The sequence below is a fragment of the Acanthisitta chloris genome, unplaced genomic scaffold (genome assembly GCF_000695815.1).
Source record: "Acanthisitta chloris isolate BGI_N310 unplaced genomic scaffold, ASM69581v1 scaffold25194, whole genome shotgun sequence".
In the NCBI taxonomy this organism is placed as follows: domain Eukaryota; kingdom Metazoa; phylum Chordata; class Aves; order Passeriformes; family Acanthisittidae; genus Acanthisitta; species Acanthisitta chloris.
In genome coordinates, this window is record NW_008671337.1 from 378 (window position 1) to 17,170 (window position 16,793).

A 16,793-nucleotide genomic window follows, 5' to 3' on the forward strand; every position below is an offset into this window, starting at 1 on the left:
GGAACAGGAAAGCAGCAGTCTGGAGGGAGATGGGGTCGGACCCTCAGGAGTGCATCCAGAAACCCCTGGATCTCGCCCCAGGGATTCGGAGGGTGCAAGGAAAAGGTGTTCAAACCTTGGGTCGCCGCCAGCGCCGGCTGCTTCAAGACGCCGTGGATGCGCCGGCAGAGCCACCGGAACAATCGCTAGCACAGAAGTGATGGAAAAGAAGGAAAAGAACAGGACAGATGGGGATGAAGCAATAACATAACAGAGCCCAGTCTGGCCAGGAAGTGGAGACTGGGGAAGAGCGAGTGGCAGAGCCGGCACAAACCTCCCCAAATGTGCTCGCTCTGTCAGCAATGAAGATTTTCCCATTCGATCCTGGTCACTGCTTCTGGGAAGCAAGGACTGCTCCTTTGGGTTAAACACAACCAGCGCTGTGGCTTTGTTTTTTTGCTCAGTGTGCAGAAATCACCTAATTCAAAGCACAGCCAAAGAGTCTGGTGGTGACCAAGGGAGGGAGCTAAGGGCTGGTTTTGGCCCAACACTTAATTCGAAGTGCACCTGCTCAAATGTGAGAACTCAGTGTCAGCCAGAGCAGCATTTTAAAAAGTCTCCATGGGGTTGTTGGTGTAAGAATGTTATTGGGAAGAGAGAGTTTGCAAAATGCCTGGCAGCTGGGTGAGGACTCCTTGTCCCCACAAATATTCTGTTGCTGAGAAAAGTTTCTCAAATTTGCCTCACCCTAATGGCAATGACCCTGCAGGTTCGCCACAGGCAGCCCCAGGAACAAGGCATTAACTAATGTTTCCAATTGCTTTACATTCTTGTGGATTATTCTTTGATCAGAGCTTTCACTTTCCCATCAGCTGCGATTTTTAACCTGCTGTTTGCGCCCTCCTTACAGGGCTGGGAACAATTTAGGGCATTTCTATAGGAATCTTTTAACTCCCAGTTAGAGGAAACACACTGGGACAGTAAGTGTAAAGAATACATTCAATAAGGCTATTTTCTCCCTTTTTGTGTGTGTCATTTCCCTCCTCCCAGCACGGTATGTGCACAGCTCTTTGCAGCAGCACATTGGAGACTGTCAGGTCACGTCGGAATCGCTGCCCTGGGCATGGGACGCAGTGAGGTGTGCTTTGTAGGCAGGTGCTGCTCCGTTGAGCAGGACAGAGCAGGGAAGGTGCCAGCTGGGCTTTTTCTGTCCCCAGTGATCACTGATGATGGGGGAAAGAGAAGCAGCAAGAGGTTCTAACAGAGCTTTCTTCTTGCTCACCTTTGTCTCCAGAGAAACTAGGGAAGAAAAGGATCAGGAGCTGGTCCAACTACAGAGCTTGGCAGGGGCTCAGGCTAAAACACGCTGGCGCTGTGCTTTTAACAAAGATCTGCCTCTGCAGCAATCCCTGGTGACTGCATTCCCTCCTCTCCACATTCCCAGGAGGAGAAGGTGTGGTGAGGAAAGGACACACAAAGCAGACCTGGAATCTAGTTTCATTTTATTTTAGCAAACCGCATGTTCTTCACTTATCAACATCTCTACATTAGCAATTGTATAGCTCTCCAACTTCTCTTTAAAAAAGGGCAAACGAGAGGTGACAAAACTCAGGCTTTTCATTTCTTAAAAACATTTGAAAGTTGGATTCAAGAAGACTGATATATTTTGGTTTTAAGGTAACAGATGTGGAAACACTAACTCAAATCACCTGCCTAGCCCAGACCTGCCCGTGGAGCCCTCTGGCACCAGAGCCTGGGGAGGCGCCGAAGGTCAGACTCACCGTCGGGAGAGCCAGACGTGCTGTCCCCTCGGCTGTGGCTCTGAGGAAAGCAGCACCTCGGGGCTCAGTGCAAGTGCTGCATGCCCATGGCTCCCTCGCAGAGCGCCAAGGACCTCAGCACGCAGGGAGGGATCTAGGGAGGACTCTCCTGCCATGGTACCTTCTCCTTAAAGAATCACATTCCCCCAATCATCCTGTTCCTGCTGTCTAAAGATACAAAGATCTTCTTTGAAGAATTTTTTTACAAGCCAACCCTCCCCCCCAAAACCCATGAGGAACACTGTAAATGTACAGATTAGAGACGTCCTAGAAAAGTCCTAAGATTATTGCAGAAACTAGAGATGACTCGTTCCAGGGGAGGGGCAGGCACGAGGCACAGCATCGAGATCTAGCAAACGCTCAGGTCGGTTTGATTTAGTTTTCAGCTTTTCCCCCATCATTCAAGAAAAAAAACATAAAAAAATTAAGGAAGTGTTTAAGCATCAGAACTAAAAAACAAATGCACGATGACTTATAAAACAAGATTGTAGATTTGAGCATGGGATTCCCTGACACTGAAATATTTTACTTTTTTGCCCGGAGAGATTTCCTCATGCTGGATTTGCCCTTGGCAGACGGTTTCACCTCCTTCCTCCCGCTGGCTGCTGGTTTCTTGGAAGAGCTGCCACCAGAGGCTTTCTTGATGGCTGGAGCTGCTGGTTTGGCTTTCTTAGCAGGGGTTTTCACCTTGGGGGGAGGCTTTGCTTTGCCCTGGCGGGCTGCAGGGGTCTTCCTGGGCTTGGGCTTGGACTCTCGCCGCTTCATCGGAGCGGCCCTGCTCCTGGCTTTGGGAGGAGGTCTCTTCTGCATCCTGTCAGGAACAGAGGCAGCACAAGAGCTCAGTGGAGGTGCAAACAGTACCCTGAGCAGAGCTGCTGTAAGCAATTTGCATAAACGAGGCAGATCTGGCACTCCTGTTCTCTGCCACGGCTGCACCTCACGCAGCAGCTACTTCCCAAAGAGCCAGAGCTCCTCCAGTAGCGCTCATCATGCTGAGCAGTTCCCATCCCCACAGGGCTCTGTCAGCAAGGATTCCAACCCCTCCTTTGGCAAATAAACATAAATAATGGCAGTGAATCAGTCAGCTGTCAGAACAATTAAGAGCCCTAAGCACTCTCTCTGCTCTCCTTACATGGAATTTTATTACTTAATGAACAACACTTATCTGAAATCCACATTCTGAGCAAGGTCTCATGTTTGGCTACAGACCTGCAAATAATACCGTAGTGAAGAGTTTTCCTAAGGAAACACTTAAGTACAAGAAGTGCCATGTGAAATATCACACTTTGTCAAGCAGGAGACTAAAGGTAATGAGGAATAAACACAGGGTGACTCTCATCTGGAGGAAAAGAGAGGAAAGCTTCAAATCATGAAGTAGGGAGATCAGCATCACTGGAGCAGGGAATAATCAGAAATTTCTTCCAACAACTGTGAGCAACAGCCTTGTGGATACATAACCACACCAAGAGACACACCTCAACACTCTACAGCTGTGACAGGCACTTATTTCATCTCATGCTGCCATACCTCTTCTTTGGTGGTGGCTCTTCCTCCTCAGACTCTTCCTCTTCAGATTCTTCTTCCTCATCTGATTCCTCCTCTTCTTCCTCATCTGATTCCTCAGAGTCCTCATCCTGCTGTTTCTCTGGGTAGAGCACATCTGGGCTACAAGAGAGATCTGGTCAGAGTGTGATTTCCTTCTAAGGACATGACTCCAGGGTCAGGAGGCCCTGGGTAACCGTGGTCTCATCAGGCACTGCATCTTCCCCACTAAGGTTATAGCTTTGAGCCTATTCCAGAAGTGCCCCCAAGAATTCCATGACTGCTGCTCTCCCAAGCCAGCGTTATTTAGTCTCTGCAATGGCAGAAGCAGCACAGCTTGTGACTGCCCCAGCCCTAAGCCACTCCCTCTCTGGTTCTTTCCCTCATTGCTCCTTCTATGCAAACCGAGGGAGGCAGACAAAGGGGCAGGGTCAGACTTCAGGGACTGAACGTGGGCTGAAGCCATGAGGACTCTGTATGTGTGCAGTAAGGAAAGGTGGGGAGCAGATACTTTAAGCCATGTGTATGCTGCCATTTGGCTCTTCCTGGGACAGCAAGTCCCCATCCCTGGGATCCATGTGGCCCAGCACAGTATCAGCTCACAGCAGGAGAAGAAAGGCTGGTTGAGACTCACAGTAGCTAATCTAGGTCATTCTCCCTCCTCCCACCTCTCCTCCATTAAGGAATGCTAACAGCTGGGTCCTGCTCCTTAGGAGCATCCTTGCATTAGAAACCCACCACACTCCCTGCTCAGGTGAACTGGTTTTAGCATGGGAACATTTAAATAGCCCCAACCTGCAATAAAAGCATCACAACAGTGTGCCTGAGAACACTGAGCCCAGGACTTTACTGCTCTTGAAAGCTCCCCTTGCTAATGAAGTCAGCTTTATGGCCACCCACGGTCAGACACCCAAGTGATGTCATTATCCAGACCTGAGGTGACAATGTAGCAGTTCAGCAGTTATTAAAACTTCCATAACTTCCCTGTAAATAGGCTCATGAACTTCAGCTCTGCTACCCGACCTGTGCAACGCTTCTCTTGATCAGAATTTCACAGCCAAGCTCTCTACCTGGGATAGTAAGGGAAGCAAAGCTGAAAGGTTCCACTGAAGCCCTTCCCAGAAATTTGCTCCATCCAGCCATTCTTCTCACATTTCTGCAGGGTTCTCTTCAGTAGATGCACTGCGAAAAAAATCAGAGACAGGTTGTGTTACCATCTATATCTTTGTCTCACCTCACTGCTCTCTGCAGTGCCCTCTGAAATCAGAGCTGCAGGCAAGAAAATCCTCCTGCAGTTAATTTTCAAGTAAGATACAAGTGTTTGCTCCTGAGCACTTGGCAAGTGTGGCTTTAAATTCTCCAAAGGAAGGAGTCAAGAACAGTCCATGTTTCTGATGTCATGATCAAGGGATGCTCCTTCATAAATGCACTCAGAGCACCACAAAACTACTTCCATCCAAATTTAACCCAGGTCTCAGCTTTTTTCACCCTGTTCTCCAAAACTACTCTTTGCCCTGGTTTTGTCCTTGTGTTCTAAACGTCGTATGTGCTGCATCCTTCCCTGTTCTGTGGTTTGCTTTTTGTTTTCTTTTTTGAAGTGTAAAATATTTGGTCTAGAAATACAACAAATGCAATTTTTTTATTCCAGGCTTTTATTCCAGACTTTTATTCCAGCCTGTTCCATTGTGCACTGTGTAAGAATTGTAATTCAACCCGTGCAAGCACAGGGGATCTTTGTCTCCAGCCAAGGGCTGAGTCAGTTCAGAACCATTTTCAGCTTGAATTGGAGAGACCATTTACTTATTGAGCTCCCTCCAAACCCAGGGGAAGGCAAGGCCTGCCCTCAAGCACATCCCAAAGAGGTTTATGTTTATAGCCACGAGGCTGGTACCAAAGATCAACAGCAGCATATAACGGGTTTGATTCCAGGTACAAACTGGGGAGGAGATGAGAGCACTGGCTCTGCAGTATGTACCCTGCTGCTGGCACATCTCACCAGATCTTCCTCCAGATCTCTCAGAATAAAGCAGAGATCATCAAAATTCCTTTTATGTAACGGAAGGAGAGAGAAAACAACAGATTGCAAGCTGAGATTTCCTTATCTGCCTTGCAGGAGTGATGAGCACTGGACACTGGCTCCACACAGTCCCCTAAGGACCAGGGACATTTCCAATGCTCCTGAAGATAAACCAAGCAAGGCACTCGTAAGCCTGGAAACTCTCTTCCCTGCCCCAAGATTAAGAAGCCACACTTGACATGAGTCTGTGGCAGAAGGCCTCAGGCAGCTTCTTCAGCCCTGAAACTTGTGCTCTGTGCTGGTAAGTCCTGCATCAAACAGCTGTGCTGATGTGGTGCTTCAGCTCCAGGTCAGAGTGCAGGATCAGCAGTCTCATCTCTAGCCCCATGTCCTGAGGAATGGCACCAGCTCTGGGACACCACAGGAACAAACTGATCCACTTTCAGGTTTGACTTGAGTAGAGACCACTGCGAGTTCAGGCTGCCCCAGCAGACCTGCAGCACCAGTTAACAACTGCATCAGGCCTCAGCCCAAAGGACTCAAATAAACCATTCCAAGATCTGTTTTAAAGGCTCTGGGAGCATTGTGTCTGCCCATGCAAAAGTCAAACCAGACACTAGTGCAGCTCCTGGGAACAAAGACATGCTAAATCTCCTTCCAAACACAACGGGATTAGTTTCTCTCCTCATCTGCTTGACCTTTAAAAAAACAGAGACAAAGTGGGACCTCAAACAAATCACTAGGAGGGTGCTTGAGAATTTTTTACAAGTCAGACTATGCAATTTCTCTAAATAAAAAGCAACTAGGAACTGCACTGATGCCAAGTTGTCACCTTTCAAAACAGAGAGAGACAGATGAAATCAACTTGGTGCATAAGAACAATAAAGTACTTGAATACTATTCACCCGTCCTGGCTATAGACAAGAGAATCGTGCATTCTGTTTCAGGAACTGGCCTTTGTCTGGCTTGAAAGGGACTGATGGGAATCAAACCCACTGAGCATCTCTGCAGCACAAAGAGCTGAGCAGCTGCAGCTCCCTGCGAACTCAAGGGGATGGTTTAAAGGTGCTGCACAGGCACATCTGCAGCTGCAGGACTCTCTCTCAGCACACTGAAAGAGTTACGCAGATTGGTACTTTACCCTGGAAGTTGGAGTTGGTCCCTGGGTAATTTTCCAGGATATACTTCTTCAGCGCTGTGGTGGAGCAGGTCTTCGGTTCGTTCATGGCCACAATGGCAGACAGGATGGCGTCTTCCATCAGAGTCCCACCCAGCAGGGGCTTCTCCCCTGACTTCTTCAGCTATTTTCCAAGGAGGAAGAGAAAAGCATCAAGACAAAATTCTCCCAAACCAGGTCAGGACAAGCTCCTCTGCACCAGGTGGGTCGGCGCTCCTGCATTAGCACAGATATGTTTAATATTAAAACACTGCACAGGGAACGCTGCTCTCCCAGCTCTAAGTGGGAGGACAGGCCTAGTCAGTCAGCTGGCCTGGGGGGCCTCCTCAGCAACACCTTGTCCCAGCCCCAAATACCCTGCAACGGTGTGGCACTCTAAGGGCCCAGAGCACAGGGGAGGAAATAAACCAAAATAAATCACATCTTCCTCCATCTTGCAGACCAAAGGTACCCAAGAGACTTCTGTGGCACAGATGGGAGTAAAAGGAATTGCAGGCATCTGGATACCTGCTGCACTTCCATTCAGGGTTGGAAGGGAAAGCTTACCCCACCAGCTCCCTATGTGCTGGTGAGTCAGAGCTGAGACAGCATGTGCAGCACACTCAGCAAGGACGGGAGGTCTGCTCCTGACACGGATACCAAGAGGAGACCAAGAGTCCAGCTTCATAGCTGCACAAGTCCTGAACATGCCAGGCTGCTGAAGAAAGGGGCAAGCAATGACACCAGGGAGAGGGCACCAGAGGGCTCGTGGTCAACAAAACAAGATGAACTCTGTCTCTGACCTGGAATGTCCCAGATGCTCCCTTCCCTGTGATCTGCTCTAACTGGCCCTTCTCCACGGCTCTCTGCAGGGCATTCTTCAGCAGCTGGGGTCTGAAACACAGGAGGAGAAAGCTTTACTGACACACTGACAGCTTCAAAAACAAACAGACACACAGCGTGTTCCTGAGCGTGAGCAGAGCAGTACTCACAGTGCAGTCTGCCTACATACAGACAGGGTAAACAGAGACCTGTCAGGGAGGCTGACACACGGGAGCACACGGCACCGCGGCAGGACCCAAACCGCGGTGCGCGCTCGGGATCACCGCACAGCCACAGCCGCAGCGCCCGCAGCAGTCTGGACAGGGTGGGCAGGGAGGCACTCACAGCTGAACAAGGGGCTGATACATGCCCCCATTAGAGGTAACACCCAGGGTTTTCCCAGTTTTGCTTCCCGAGCCTCAGTTCACTGAGTACACACTCTGTACATGTAAACTTTAAAGATTCCAGTGCCAGCTAAAGCATCCAAAACCAAGTGTGAGGAGATCCCGAAGAGAAGCCTTCACACCCCCACAGCTAAAAGGCTTTGGTAAAGGTGCTGCTGTTGGCATCAGGAACAAGGACTGGGTGTGGAGGGATGCACAGCTTTTCCTCAAGCTTTCCCACAGGCTCAGCCACTCGGAACAGCATCTGCTGGCTGGAATACCACACCGGACCACTGTGGAGCGAGGCAGAGCCAGAGGAAGGCTGTTTCCCTGCTCCTCTGCTTGCTAAATCATACACCGTACACCAGCACCTACCTGATATCTACTTTGAGCTTGGGGTAATACTGAGACACATATTTCTTGATCAGGCTGTAAGAAGCTTCCTTGGGCTCACACAGGCGAGTGAAGGCCAGCGGCAGCACATCCTCCAGCTTCACCTGCTGCTCCGGAGTCGGAGCCGAAGTGCTTCTCTGAAATACACACACACTTTAACCCATCAGTGGGGCCTAAAGCCCTGGGTTCCTGAACCAGCCGTGCACAGGTGGGAAGCGCTCCTGACACCAGCCACAGAGCTGGAAAATCAGGTGCTGTAAGGCAGCTCTTTAAAGTAACAATTTTAGAAGTTTATCAGCTCAAGAAAAATCGAGCAAACTTGGCTGAATTTCCACAGGAGTTTTATGAAAGTTTTACAAATTGCAGAGTATTCAACAACATTTCTATTTTTAATTATTTCCTTGCTCTTTCTGTAGGCAGTTTCCTCTGCCATCCTTCAATGAGACAGGAGAAAAATCATAGACTCACAGATCATCAAGGCTGGAAAAGCCCTCTAAGATCATCAAGTCCAATCCTTAACCCAACACTGCCATGCTCAGCCCTAAACCACATCCCAGAGTGCCACATCCACAAGCCTTCTGAACAATTCCAGGGACGGTGACTCCACCACTGCCCTGGGCAGCCTGTGCCAGTGCTTTACAGCCCTGTCTGTGGAGATGATGATACATGCTGACACGAAACTGAAACGCCATCAAAGGCAGGACCCATCTGCACAGACCTAATATGCCCCAAATGAGCAGCTAAACACAATTCCATTCTTGTCTGAGATAACAGAATAAAATCCTGATTGAAGGCAATGCTCCCTTCTGAGTTTTCCTCCAACCCTTTGTTACTGTGAGAGGGGATGATCAGGAAAAAATACTCTGTTCTTTACAGAGAAAATGTGCTGAAGTTCAGTGATTTGATGCTGAACAGCAGCTCTGCAGCCAGCCCAACGGGTGAGGGAGCTGCTCACCAGACAGCTGCTCCCCTCCTAGCTGAATTCACTGAAAACAAGCCATTTGTTTTGCTGCAACACAGAGAAAGTAGGAACAAAGACACGGATATGCTGCAAAGGAAAGAAGTGATGTGTCAGCAGGTATCAGGTGCTTTGCTCACACTTCTCCTGGAGCTGGTGAGCTCTGTTTAAAAAGTTCCACTGCAACTAGCTTCCTTCAGTGCCCTACAGCAAGTGTGTGACTATTTCCACCAGTTTTAGAGCTTTTGGTCTCCTCAGTAGCCAAGAGATAAACCCCAAGGTGTTAAAATACTTTCTGGGTTCACCCACCTAAGCCCCAATATCTCCTGTTTATTTCTGGGTTCACCCACCTAAGCCCCAAAGGGCTCAGCAATTCCAGCTAAGCATTTTGTAACCGCAGTTTAGGAATGTGTTTCACACTCTCAGTGCAGCACAGAGTGGAGATCAGCAGTGCTGGAACCATGCCTAACTGTGTGGCTCAAAAAACCATCCCCATCAGATTTTACCACCTCAGACCAACACTCAACATTAACAGCTTTCTTCCAGCAGCCTTAGTATGTTTTCTTCCTCCCTCTGCCCTGACAGCTCATGGGAAAACGTTCACCTGACAGCCCTGAAGACTACAGTCTTCCATTTATCCCACCACAGATATAAACAGACACAGCAGTAGCATAAAGCTCTCTTACAATACCTGAGAGGCATCTCTCTACCAGGTAAAGACAGAGGAGGAGCTTCATGGTTATTCAGTTTTCTGCCTCTGAACCAAAGCCTAGGGGGTTAATGTAAACGTTTTAAAACTAAGATTTTGGTTATTTGACTTGGTTTCAATTTCTCATACTAACTTTCTGGTTCTGGTGCTAGTGGGATGAGTGTTCTAATTTCTGTACTTGGGGAGGAAAAGCACACCAAGGAGGAGAATATTGTTTAGGTGGGGGTTAGGTACATTTTGTAAGGCACGTGTGTTTCAGTGTGAGATTTTTCAGAGCATTGTTTAAAATTATCCATCTTACCTTTCTGTCTCTGGCCTTTGGAACAGTTTTTCCTGCGTTAGACACCACCACAAAGCTCCCAGAAGCTCCCTTTCCTTTCACCTAGTTCAAAAGAAAGTCCATTTTGGTCTTTAATAGAGGAACTCAGAACAGTAACAACCTAAGAGAGACTAACTAACATCATGACACAGATGCTGAATGCACTGCCACCCTGGCAATGGGCTGTTATGGCAAACTTCAGTGAGATCAGAAACTGCAGCCAGATGTTAATACATACTCTGCTGTCCCGACCAGGAGGGACTGACAAGATATCACAGGCAAAAATTACAGGGTTAAAAAGCCACAGTGCTGCAGAAGTGACATTGCTGCTGCAATGCTGTGTGACACAACACCCAGAAACAGTCCTAAGTTGCACAAAACCCAACTGTGCAAAGTATCACAGTGCTGAAATTCTGTCAGAGTCCAACAAAATGGAGACAGAGGTTGATCCAACCTCCATGAGGGAGAACATGGCCATCCCAGACACCTGCTAACAGAGTTAAACCCCTGTGTAATTCACAGAACTCTGCTCTCTAGCAGTGGGAAGCCATTCCCCCTTGTCCTGGCACTACATGCCCTTGTAAATAGTCTCTCTTCAGTACTGCCACCTCCAGTGCTGCTCCATGAAGCAGCTCTTACCTGCCTAATGATTCCCCTCTCCAGCTCCCTTTTCAGCGCTTGCTTCAGGAGATATCCTCTCCTCTCCAGCTCCAGGGAAGGGTATTTGTGGATGATGTATTTCCGGATTGCAACCACCGAGGCACCAGGCACCGCTCTCCTGAAAGCAGGCCTGAAATAGAAGGAAAACCCTAGCTCTGAAACCAGCTGGGCTGGAAGAACAGAGACTGCACTGATGCACAGAGGCCAGCACAGAAGCCAGGGCTGGCCTTTTCCCCACAACGACTCAAGAGTATAAATTATGACTAATGAAAAACTCCACTTTCCCCTTCAGAGTGGCTGAAGAACAGATGACACAAAAGCAGCACAGCAAGCACATACCTACTCCTCCTCTGCTCTGAGGCACTCACATGAAATGGCTTAAAATACAAAGTGCAGTCACCTTTTGGCAAACCAACCCTGCACAACTGGTAAGTCATTTTACTAATGTCAGGCAGAGCAATCATGAAGTCAGAACAAGCTGCCACTTATTTTATTAAGAAGACGAAGGACTGACATCAGTAAACTAGTAAAAAAACCTAAGGTGAAGTTCCTGTTTTGAAGATAAAGCAGCTGGAAAGGCCATCTTGCAATTAAGGGTGATGGAGTCCAGTCCTCCTGTGAAAGCAGCAACCAAGCCTTGAGGGAAGAACAACAGCAGCACAGGTCTCCTCCTACAACCAGGAGGGATACAGCAAACTAAGACCAGCACCATTTTGGAATGCAGGTTTACAGTATCTCCACCTGTCCTGAATTAGAATAAGTTAATGCTAAAAAAAGCACATGTATCAAACAGATGGATTAATCAAGGTAAATGAAGTTAAATGTGCCTAGAGGGCACAGCAAATGAAATGATGACAGCAATCAACCAGGTTATGTCATCCTAGTTCTCATAATGTAATTAGGGAGGGAAACGAATTCTAACCAAAGAAATCAGCTACAGAGTCCCTCATCATCCTCAGAGACTCACATTCAGCTTCCCCAGCAGAGGCACATATCTGACACACGGAGTTTCCTGCTAACACACAGCACTGTCACCTGCACCTCAGCAAGCTGAAACCTTGCATTTCAGGCACACCAGTTTTCTAAACCAAAGGAACACTTGTCTCCTGCTCACCCTGATGGCCTCGGTGAGGATGGCATCCATCTTGGGACGGGAGGTGGCAGCTATCTGTGTCTGCTTCTGTGCCCGAGCGAGCTGGCTGGCAGAGAGCGTGGCCCACGCCGGGATCGTCTTCTTCACCTTCTTCTCCTTCTCCTTGGACTGATCCTTCTCCCTTAGGGAAAATACAAAGCCACGGTAAGACAAGAGGCACTGTCAAATAAGCCAAGAAGCAGAACAAGAACGACAAAGCAATCCCAAAACATCTGACATTATTTAAACTAGATTAACTGCAAGAACATTTTGATGTTTCTATTAGTAACAAGGAAACTGTGCTGATGTTCAGCCTCATATATGTTCTGGAACAGCAGCTACACATGATCAGTAGTTTTTTCCTGAGAAATAACAGCACCTGAAGGGACTAATCCTATTTCCCCAATCTCTCCCACCATCCTTTCTCCCTCTAGAACCTGACTTCCTTCAGAGTCCCACCCAATTCCCCGAATTCAGCACCAAGCAAGCCTTACTCCTTTTTGGTTTCTTCTGAGGACTTTGTTTCCCCCTTCCCTTCATTCTCAGGTTCCTTTGGCTGTTCTGCTTCAGTGGATGCAGCAGGCAGAGTTTCAGTCTCTTGTTCCTCTCCCACAGAGGCAGATTCCTCAGAGGTGACTTCTGCATCTAAAAGATGTGAAAGAGCATTGAGTTACTGCCCAAAACTATATTTTATTCTTAATAAAGGTGGAGGGGAAAAAAACCCCAACCCTTAACACATGCCCCCAAAATTTTTTCCCATCAATTTCTTTTCTCTAATTGAAATGGACAGTTTAAATATAACTTAAAAAGCAACCACAACTACTGAGAAGAGTTTCAGTAAGAGCTGCAGTTGGCCCTCAAATACCAGAATAACTGCAAACACCACCACGGAGCATTTTCACAATGAACTGATTTCCCCAGTGTTCTCTTAACTCCGGAAGTTGCTGCTGTCCCTCATCAGACAGGCCTAGGGGAGGGGAGGGGGAGGAAACCAGTACCATGAAATGCTAAGATTTTTCCCCTGGTTTGAGGATTAAGTGTTTTTAACTCAGAAAGGTGCAGAAACACATCTCTGCAGGAAATTTAGATATACACATACAAGTATTGGCACAGTTTGCTCAGAGAAGCAGTGGCTGTCCCATCCCTGGAAGTGTTCCAGGCCAGGTTGGATGGGGCTTGGAGCAACTTGGGCTGGTGGAAGATGTCCCTGCCCATGGCAGGGGTGGGACTGGATGGGCTTTATGGGCCTTCCAACCCAAACCAGTCTGGGGTTCTATGAAATATCTTTGTTTATGACCAATATGTTTTCAAATACAGAAGCCCCTGAAGGATATTTACAATTCCATCACATTTTCCCAGACGTGGCAAAGCTTTAGATTGCACAGGCATTGGCAGGAGCACTTGTCTGTCACAAGGATCAAATCCAGTCAGAAAGCAACTTACCAAGCAAATTAACTCCAGTTAAGTATGTTCTCAGCTAAATATGCTGAGAACAGGCCTTAGAGACACTGGGCTGCCTGCTAGGCGAGATACATAGAAACTGAACTTCCACACTTTCAGGAACTGCCCACCACTACTCCTCTGTGCAGCTTAAGCATTCCTGGTACATTCCTGCGCATTGTTTTCCCACTGAGGTAAATTCAGAGTCAGTTTCGTAAGTAATCTATTGGTTTGTGACACCAAAGAGGACAAAGTCAGTGAAACTAACTGAATGTGAGACTGAAATGAGGTAAGGTCAGACCAGACTTCAGGACACATTGTATGTATGTGCATGCCTAAAAGGGACCATATTTAGCCATATTTTCCTGTCTAGAGTGTCATGCTGCATGAAGGACAAAAGAAATAGGTTCAGACTGAGAACAGTGGCTGCAAAGGAGAACTTCCCAATAATCCTGGAAAAGCCTGTGACAAGGAGCCAAGCATCCCTGATATTTTGATCCTGGCGCTAGGGATTTTCAGGAGTCCTGTGCTTGGATATTCATGAACAATCCACTGTAGATCTATTCCATACCTGCTTTGACCTCCTCCCCTTCAGCAGGTTTGCTCTTGGGAGGAGTTTCCCGGGAAGAAGCATTCGCCGCCCGACGGATTGGCATTGTGTCGTCTTCAACCTTCTACAAGAAGCACATGAAAATCAGTACAGATGCTGGAAAGAACCAGAAAGTTTTGAAACGGGATTAAAGCAAACCAAAGCAGCATAGGCAGAAGTATTTTTGTTTAGATTTTTCAGGATGTCAAAAGACAGTAACCCTCAAACCAGCTTTATCGAAGTACACCAGGAGAGGATAGTTTGATATTTTATGGCTACAAAAGAAATAATTTCAATTCCAAATTAAATGAGATGAGCATTTGAGCATTGTGACAGACACATCATCTCAGGGAAAGCAGGGAGGGGGTAGCAGAGACCCTGTAGGGTTTGTTAAGACTCCCAGTAGAGTTTCCTAGAAGCAGGGGAGAAAGCACACCAAGTAACCTTCAGCGGGACTGGAAGTCAAGGACTGATCCAAGGGCAAGCTTGGAGAAAGGGCCAGCCCCTACCTCACTTAACTTGTCCGTGTGGATCAGCTGAGCTCCCGTTAAGAGTGGAAGTCCCTTATGATGCACGGGTTCAGCATCAGACAGATCAGTCGCCATTTAAATTTATTTCTAGCCACACGTGCAGGGAACACTGCGGAGCCCCAGGTCTTAACCCCAAGGGCTTTTTCCTAATGGTTTTCCCAGTGTAGTGAGGAGTCAACCTAAAGTACAGAAAAGATGTGGTGTGAAAATTAACAAAACAAAACCATCTATGTTCAAGTATCTATTGACTAAAGATTACAAAGAAAAGGATTAACGATTTACAGCTCGTGACTAACACAACTGATAAGCAACACTTGCATTCAACAGAGGTGCTGAAACGCGGATGCAAACTGGAGAGCTATGGAAGGGGCAAAACTGGGGAAGGTGCAAGCCACACCTGCAGCTGCTCCATTAAACCACGTCTGGAAGACAAAAAGGCTTCTGGAATTAGAGACAAGCATTAGGGAACAGCAGCCATTGCACTGTGCCCTGAGCCAGGCGTGGGGCGAACGGTCACTCCATGACTCTCGGAAAAGCAGGAGCTGACCTGGAGCCTAAAGAATGAAACCATTAAATCTGGGAACCCAAACCAAGCCCTGTCCCGGCCCCACCCCCAACTAAACCACGTACAATTTAAAGAAATAAAGGAGTCTTTGGATTAAAAAAAACAGCCATCAAAGCAGCATGCTCCATGCCTTCTACCAAAAAATGCAACCTCTGCTCCAAACACATGCACTGCCACAGATACCAAGCAGGTTAAGGTTAGTTCAAGCCTCACTGAGTCTCACTCCTTAGTACTATCACACTTCTACATCACAAAACATGGGCCTTTACTGGCACTTCTTCTCAGCACCCACTTTAAAAGCTTCACCTCTAGCAAACCAGGGCTGTACCCATCCTCCCCAAACCCATCCAAAAATCCAGCTCTGGCCTGCCCTTTTCACTTCCTTACAGAGAAACAACTAAATGCTTCCCTTTTCACCTGTGCTAATGTTTTCCTTTCCTCAGAAGGCAGGCACCTACCACAGATTTTCACTTGTAATAGGTATTTCCCACCTGTGTCCAAGTGTTTTCCCCTTGAACACAGACCTAGCATCCCTCCTAGCCCTGTTTACAAGATGACTTGCAGCACCTTTTCAGCACTCAGCACTGCACTCTCCATTGCAGGAGTGGATGCCCCATACCACATCGACACCAACTCAGTCACACCATATCCTTGCCCAGAAACACAGTCCTCTCCTTCCTGAGTGGGGATTCCTAATCCACCAAAGGGATTTTCTGTACCTCAGTTATCCCCAGGCAAACCACACCCAGCTCCTGCACAGAGCACTTTGCAAACCCCCAAGCCCCTGAGTCTGCAGTCAGGCCCAGGGGCACAAGGGTACAGCAATGATCTAGGACATCTCCTCCCCAGAGACCTGAAAAATGAATAACCTAAACCCTGCTGCTGCACTCACACCTACAGCAGGACTGGCCAGGAGACACTGATTTCTTTAGCAGGAAGAGGGTTGGGCACATCACCAGGCAGCCCTCCGTGGGAGATGCTCCAAAAGACATTCATCTTGCTGGACTTGCGCAAAACAAGGAGCTCCTGAGAGTAACTGAACAGTCACACTGAAAAACCAGAGCTGGTCCTATCTCAGCACCAGGGAAAGCAAAGCCAGCAGCACTCGATGTTTTCTTCGGAGACAAAACAAACATCACAACAAACCACATGCCAAAACCAAACCAAATGAGATGAATGAAGCTTCCTTGTGAAATGTCAGGGTGGGAGAAAACACTAACGGCCAATTAGAACATGGGCACTAGAGCCCAACACTTGAACAAAAATGTTTTGGCCAGTTTCATGGGATTGTCCTTCCTTAAGTGTGGAAAGTGAGAAGAAAAAAGGAATTTTTTTGCCAGGCTTCAGTTCAGTATCCAACATTTTTTCTAGCAAGCAGAGCCTGAAGCCCTTTTAAAAAATGCCAGTGTTTTGAAGTGAGTCCTAAAATAACGAGCTACAGATCCCTCCTCAGGGAAATCAGCTGGGGGTGCAAAAGACACATTCCCTAGGATTACACACACACACAAGCCACACTGTGGCTGGCCTGGTCCTGGGTTTTATTTGTTTTTAAACTGTGTGACCTGCATGACACATGCATGAAAACACAGTACTCCAACTTCGACTTAAAATTCCTCAGGTTTAGATCACTGTATAAACCACTAAAGTCTTTTTGCTCTCAGGAATAAAACTTCACACAGCACAATTTCTCACTTCTGTGCCTGCAATACAGGCAAGTAAGTCAGCACCCAGCAGAAACTCAAGAGTGGCTTGTTGATTCCCTCTGCATTCCCAGGTGAG

At 47.6% G+C, this 16,793-nt stretch overlaps 1 protein-coding gene across 1 annotated transcript; it reads right to left on the reverse strand.

Moving 5' to 3' along the window:
• Positions 1 to 1,464: 1,464 nt before the first annotated feature.
• LOC103801645 (heterochromatin protein 1-binding protein 3-like) lies at positions 1,465 to 14,629 on the reverse strand. Its single transcript, XM_009074067.1, is given in 13 exon segments — positions 1,465 to 2,610; positions 3,327 to 3,464; positions 4,412 to 4,523; positions 6,500 to 6,659; positions 7,318 to 7,408; positions 8,095 to 8,249; positions 10,081 to 10,161; positions 10,738 to 10,863; positions 10,865 to 10,888; positions 11,873 to 12,032; positions 12,385 to 12,535; positions 13,902 to 14,004; positions 14,429 to 14,629. Coding segments are annotated over 13 exon segments (1,683 nt in total). The 5' UTR covers positions 14,525 to 14,629; the 3' UTR covers positions 1,465 to 2,324.
• Between the last annotated feature and the right edge of the window lie 2,164 nt (positions 14,630 to 16,793).